Source organism: Chenopodium quinoa, unplaced genomic scaffold (genome assembly GCF_001683475.1).
Source record: "Chenopodium quinoa cultivar QQ74 unplaced genomic scaffold, ASM168347v1, whole genome shotgun sequence".
Taxonomy (NCBI): domain Eukaryota; kingdom Viridiplantae; phylum Streptophyta; class Magnoliopsida; order Caryophyllales; family Amaranthaceae; genus Chenopodium; species Chenopodium quinoa.
The window spans coordinates 154,300-161,556 of NW_018742607.1; the positions used below are offsets into that span (position 1 = coordinate 154,300).

The 7,257-nt window shown below is 34.0% G+C and overlaps 1 protein-coding gene across 2 annotated transcripts; it reads left to right on the plus strand.

Moving 5' to 3' along the window:
• Positions 1-1,694: 1,694 nt before the first annotated feature.
• On the plus strand, positions 1,695-5,635 carry LOC110721193. 2 transcript variants are annotated; one of them, XM_021900335.1, is made up of 4 exons: positions 1,697-2,005; positions 2,216-4,079; positions 4,170-4,521; positions 4,604-5,632. In XM_021900335.1, exons 3-4 carry the CDS (start codon positions 4,272-4,274, stop codon positions 5,461-5,463), a joined length of 1,110 nt encoding a protein of 369 aa, XP_021756027.1. In that variant the 5' UTR covers positions 1,697-2,005; positions 2,216-4,079; positions 4,170-4,271; the 3' UTR covers positions 5,464-5,632. The 2 variants fall into 2 exon arrangements, with proteins under 2 accessions (XP_021756028.1, XP_021756027.1); XM_021900336.1 differs by having other exon boundaries at positions 1,695-4,079; positions 4,604-5,635.
• The last annotated feature ends 1,622 nt before the right edge of the window (positions 5,636-7,257 follow it).

Below are 7,257 nucleotides of genomic sequence, written 5' to 3' on the forward strand. Positions count from 1 at the left end.
TTAAAATAATCATGGTCATAAATTATAACAATTATAATCATAATTAACATAATCATGTTAAAGCATAATAATAATAGCAAGATCCTAGGCATGATACTAACAAGATTAATAACAAACTCTAGCATGTCACTAAGCAATAAAGATCAAAGCTTTAACCCTAAAATGATACTAACAATCATAAATATTAGGAAGAACATATAAGGCATCATACTTTTAATCATACTTGGTATTAAAGTTACCCTAGACATTATACTAGGAATATCATAATAACAACCTAAACATGATTTCTATGTCATAATATCAATTAAAACCATTAAAGCCCTTACTTTGATGCCTCGTACCTCTTTCTAATAACAAAATACACACGTTAGTAACTTCAAGGAAAATAATGATTATAACAACAATTAAATTAAATAATTGAAAGAGTGATTTGGGACCAACCCCTCAGAAATTAAACCTTTCACGTCTAGGGCGAAGGCAACTTCGAATATGGCTAGATGTTTCTAAATCTAATGAGTGCAGAATTTTTATATTTGAGAGAAGCTAGTTTAGAAAAGAGATAGAGAGAGAGTAAGATGATAGATTGTGGATGATTGTGGATTGTAGGTGAAAACTGGTTATCGAAAACGGAGTTGTTAATACGTTATTTATAGAAAAAATCAGCCAAAAAAATAAAATATCAAAACAGAGTCTGGCGCACGTAAAACTAAACCAGCGCCAACGCTGGCTATTGGCCCTAGGCACCAACATTAGCGACAGGCGCCAAGCATAGCGCCAGGCGCTACAGTTAGCGTTTGGCGCTGATCCAGAAAATCACGCGTTTTCTTAAAATCAGATAAAAATTGTCGTACAGGAGGATAAAATCGTATTTCCCTCAAAAAATGTTCTTTGATTTTAATTAACTCTGAAGAGTCAACAAAACTCAATTTATCAATGCTAATTGAATTAGGAATGAAAAGAACCTTCTAGAAGAATCTAGAAGACTAAAACCATTCCTAATTGCATTAGGAATGATAAATCTATATTAGGCCCTCCCCTAGATCATTGGGCCGCATATAAGGCTCAAACCGGGCCCAGTTCAGTAATTGGCCATAACTTCCTCAATATTCATCGGAATTGGGCTTATAATATATCGTTGGAAAGCTCTTGTCAAGCCCCATCCAACTACACTACTATTGTACCCATATCATGGACCAACCAAACTGGATTGGCTGTTTTCTTAAAATAAGTTTTGAAAAACAAAGAGTAAAGAAAAGAAATTAAAACTATCCGCAACACTAAACTTTCCACACTTTCACTTCATTAGATTATGATTCGACGTGAAAGGTACTCATCACTAGGTTTGGTTTTGGGGAGACACAAATGGGTGTCTACAATGTGCTGATACCCCCTTAGTCCAATAGTCTAGACAATATCAAAATAGCGTATTATGCAAAGTCATTCAGTGTTCGAACCTTGCGACCTTTTCAATTTTACAAAATCATATTTTATTGGGAAATTCTACATGGTGGCCCTCAACTTCCGTAATTTCTATTTGGTGGAAAAATAAAATCAACTTAGTCTCCAGTGAACCCCAACTTTTGTTAAACTCTAAATAGTGGCCTAATCTCACTTAAAATAGGTTAATAAGTGGATTATGGCTATCTTTTTAACCTTATTTGCTGCAATTAATAACTTACCCCTATTTTAACACTTATCTCCTAAATCATTAATGTTGACTTAAACACTCACCCCAATTCAACCATTACGCAAATGATCAGAGCAGTAACTGTTCATCTTCTCTTTCAAATTTGCGATTTTAATATGTTAAAAAAAACAAAACTTTTGATGGAATTAATCAATTTGTGGATATTATTTGGCGTTATTTTGTAATTGCACACAAATTCTATCTGACATAGTCAATTTGCGGGAGTATTTTTTGATCGATTTTTAGGGTTAATTTTTGGGAATTGCCGTGAAAATTGGTATTCGCGACTGAAGATCAATTGTTCGAGGCAACTTTGAGGTAAAGTTATAAACTTTGAACCTTGTGTTAGTAATTGTAGCCATATATGCTTATTAGGTCGACTTAGTACTCTGTTTTTGTATGCATCATTTATGTACTGGTTTTATTTGGCTTTTTGCATTGTATTGCTATTGTTCTTGTTTTTTAATTTTGGAGATGATTTGCATATCTAAAATGACTTGTATTTGTATGTTTTATTTGTTAGTGCAGAATGGATCCAATTGTGTTAAAGTTTCAGAGTGTTGTACATGTGGTTGATGTTGCAATTGATGATGTAGACAAAGTTATGTGGATTGACTTAATTATAGAGTATGAAGAATTGTTTAGGAAGAACCGTTACATGATGCCTAAACACCCTACTTTTAATTACTGCTATAATAAGAAACATATCCCTATAATGAGTGATAGTGATTTAATGTCAATGTTAGAAAGGTTAGGAAGCAAAAAGGTGATCATAGTTTATGTGGGATCAGGGAGTGAACCTTCTGATTGTGTTGTAGCTGCTAGGAATCTGACAGAAAGTTAAAAGAAAAATACACACATACATTTTGGAGTTGAACCACCTAAGTCTAACAACAAAGAAATAGATGATATGTCTAGTCAAAATGATGAAGAGTGGACTGAACAAAATGATATTTTGTTAGATATGCATGATGTTATATTAGATAACTTGGCAAGAGTAGAGGAAGAAGAAGAACAAGGAAGGAGTCATTTAAAGAAGAATAAAGGTAAAGAGGGGGCTAGTGTGTCAAAACCTAGGGCTAAGAGGTTGAAAGTTACGAGAAAACTCCCACCAAATGAACCAGTAACCCTTGCTGCCACAACTACCTTCTCAAATGCTCCAGTAGTTGACACACCAAACCTGTATACAACATCTTCTCACAGTAATTCATTACTTCTTCATAAGATTCCTAAGAGTACAGCTGCCAGGAGAGGTTTGCTTAATACTTCTCATCAAATTGAAGCACAAGTGATAACTGAAAAGGAGCATGGAGAAAGTAGCATGCAATTTTCTGCAGATAATGAAGGTCCTGGTGGTGTTAGGAATGAAATTCATGATGTGTTAGAAAGGGAACATGGTAGTGATGAAGTTCATGATGTGTTAGAAAGGGAACATGGTAGTGATGAAGGAGATGGTTGGTTTGGGGAGATTAATGACAATTATGATCCTTATCTGTCTGACAAGTGGGAGAGTGAACTAGTTGATGATGACAATTATTTCAGCAAAATGTATAAGAATGGGGAATTTGCTGATGCTACAGAATTTGGAAGCATTGTGTTGAAACCATGGATGATCTTTAATGACAAATCACACTTTATTTTTGTACTTAGAGATTACTATATCCAATGTGGTTTTGCTTTAGTAGTAGATAGATCAAGTCCAACCAGGTTTACTGCTCAATGCTTAGAGTTGAATTGTAACTGGAGGATTCATTCAAGTGTACTCCCTTATGGCACTACATGGGCTGTTAAGAGTATACAAAACTCTGAGCACACTTGCAGGGGTTTAGATTAGAGAAATCCATTGGTAAATGTAAAGTGGGCAGCAAGTAAGCTAATTGAAGATATAAGGGCTAACAATGACATCACTGGAAAAACATTGAATGATTTACTATGGAGCAGGTATGGGGTTCAAATGGCTACAAGTATTGTACAAAATGAGGAGTATGACACTTAGAGAGATTAATGGTGGTCATGATGAATCATATGGCCATCTTCCTAGATATTGTGAAATGGTTAAGCAAACCAATCCTGGTTCAGCGGCTTTTTGTGCTTGGAAACAAAGAAATGATCCACCAAGGTCTCTAGTTTTTTCCAGCATTTTCATCTCATTCAAAGGGGTTATAGAAGGGCTGGCTGCAGGGTGGATGGTGCTCATTTGAAGGGAAATTATGGAGGTGTCCTTTTATCAGCAGTTGCTATAGATGGGAATAATGAACTCTATCCCTTTGCATGGGCTATAGTTCCAGTTGAAGATGGAGAATACTGGAAGTTCTTTATTTGGCATTTAAAGAACATATTGAATTATTGCAACAGAGGAAATGAATGGTGCATTATATCTGATAGACAAAAAGTAAGAGTTCTAGAACTTAATTCATTCCTTTTCTTTATTCTGTATATTGTATCATGTTTAACCTAATATCCAATTATATACCATGTCCAGGGAATAGATCTTGCCTTAACTGAGTTGTGGCCAGAAGTAGGGAGGAGATATTGTTGCAAACACTTGGCTAAGAATTGGAAAACCTCTTTTCCTGGTCCTTTGATGCATTCTCTACTCTGGATAGCATGTAGTGCTACTTCCCCATTCACCTTTAGAAAGGCAATGGAAAGGATACAAAAGACAAACAAGCTTGCACTGATATGGCTATCTAAACTAGGAGACCAATCGAGGTGGTCAAAACATCAATTTGACCCTAAGATATGTAGTGATGAGAACAAGACTAACTTTGTGGAGAGCTTCAATGCTACACTAGGGATTGAAAGATGCAGACCTGTGTTGACTTTATTGGAAGGTAAACTAATTAAAAAAAAAAAATTGATTTGATTATAGTGAACAAAAACTAACTTGGATTTGCATCTTATTGTGTGACTCAGCTATAAGAAGGATGTGCATGGTGAGGATAGCAGCAAGAAGGCATAAACGTAAAGCTTGGAATGAATCACAGCCATGTCCTAATATTGTCAAGAGGATTCAAAAGCTCATGCTTGATTCTAGATCATGCAAAGCCTTCGAGAGTAAAGAAGGAGAGTATGGGATTAGGGAAGGAAGATCAATGCTTCCTGTGTCATTGAACAAAAATAGTTGCATTTGTGGGGCTTGGCAGATCTCTGGGATACCCTGTAAGCATGCATTAAGAGCAATATTGTATGCAGGACATGATCCACACAATCCACACAGCTATGTTAGCACATGGTACTCTGTAGCAGCATATAAACAAGCTTATGGGCCTGCTATCAACTCAATCCCAGATCCTGAACATTGGCCTCAAATTGACCAGCCCACCATTAATCCTCCCCCAATGAGAAGAGGCATTGGAAGGCCATCTAGACAAAAGAGAAGAGCAGATGATGAGCCAGATAAGGGTAAAAGATCTAGCACAGTTCAATGCTCAAATTGCAAGGCATATGGGCATAATTTAAAGACATGCAAGGGTGGTTTGAGTGAAAAAGAGAAAGCATCACTGGGTTTTGTCATTGACCAACATAAGAGACAGAAAAAAAGGTCATCCATTTGGTTCCCAGACAACTCAACCAACAGGATCTCAACCCTCAACAAGCCAACCAACTGGTTCTCAACCCTCAACAACACAAAGAAGGAGAAAGACCAAATCTCAACCAAGCTCTACATCTCAACCACTGCAAACTTCAACCAGGATGCAAACTATAAGCTCAACCTTGGTTTTTTCTCAGCCACAAGTTGCTGCTCATTCATCTCAGGCCACATACAAAAGTAAAGGCAAAGGGAAACATAAAGCCTAGATGTTTTTCATATTTGATTCATAGTAGTTTTAAGTTAGCTTCATATTTTCATGGATATTTGATTTCAATTAGTTTTAAGTTGTAATAATCTGGTTAAACTCAAGTCTTTTGCTATACTAAACTGAGTTATTGGTAATTTTTTACTAATTTTTTTACTCATCATTCAAGTGTTTAATTGCATTTGCAAATTATAGTTTTTTGCATGTGTTGTTCTTTAAGATATTCAACTTTACTCTATATAATCCAAAAACAATGTAAAACCAACATAAATTGGAAGGTAATAATTAATAAAAGGGAAATTTTATTCATTAATATAACTGATTACATCAGCTTAATTGTAATTGGAGCAAATCCTTACATTTTGCATCTAACCCAGATTATCATTTCAATAAGATTAATAAGCTAATAACAACGACACCAACAACTATCTTCAGAATTAGATTAAAGCTACTGCGCATATCTCCAACAATCTTCTGAATTTTTTGTAGGAATGCAATTACATGGCTTCATCTTCACCCAATTGAAGCAACCATCAGAAGCGCACCTATACTTTGATGTAATTAAACGAAAATTCATGCGTTCGCGCAGCGAACCCGAATGAACTGGTAACCCTTCATGGAATGAATTACAATGGTAATTTTTAAATATAACTGGTAACCTTAAAGCTGCCCCGAACAATTGATCTTTAGTCGCGAATACCAATTTTCACGGCAATTCCCAAAAATTAACCCTAAAAATCGATCGAAAAATACTCCCGCAAATTGACTATGTCAGATGGAATTTGTGCGCAATTACAAAATAACGCCAAATAATCTCCACAAATTGATTAATTTCATCAAAAGTTTAGTTTTTTTTAACATATTAAAGTCGCAAATTTGAAAGAGAAGATGAACAGTTGCTCTGATCATTTGCGTAATGGTTGAATTGGGGGTGAGTGTTTAAGTCAACATTAATGATTTAGGAGAGAAGTGTTAAAATAGGGGTAAGTTAGTAATTGCAGCAAAATATCGTAATAACAAAACATACTTTTTTTTTTTTTATTTATTTGAAGGGAACAAAGATATACTTTTAGATGTGTAACTCTTTTATATTTAATAAAAAAAAAAAGTACCTTAAAAAAGAAAGTATTTTTCAATGGTCTAATAAACAAACCCCTTGAGTTATGATGGATAGTCATCTTGTGTTCGAATCTTGTGGAGGTACAAAAGAAACACATTTTGCTTTTTTATTTTTTTTTTTATAAATTTTCATTTTAAGTATCATTTTTGTATTTAAAAAATCATAACTAATTGTTATCAATTTAAAAGGAATCATATTTGTATATATAAAGTCAAAACATACACCATATTTTAAAGTGAAAAAAAAAAAATCAGATCAAATAAATCTTTTTATATTAAATGTTTTGCATGTAATTATTTGTATAATGTGTCCAATCAATTATTTTTTGGCATAATTTTTTTTTCTAGAAAATAGAATAAAATAATAAGCCAGGAAATTTAGTCTAATAGATACAATATAAAAATTAATTTGTTTTCATCCAATGTATGTGTTGATACCCCTTAGTCTAGTACAGAGTAATAAACAAACCCCTTGAATGACTATGGATAGTTGATCTGTGTTTGATTTTTGTGGAGGTATAAAGATACACGTTTTGATTTTTTATTTTTTTTTATAAATTTTCATTTTAAGTATCATTTTGGTATTTAAAAACTCAAAAATAATTATTATCAATTTTAAAGGAATCATATTTGTAGTTCTAAAATCAAAAC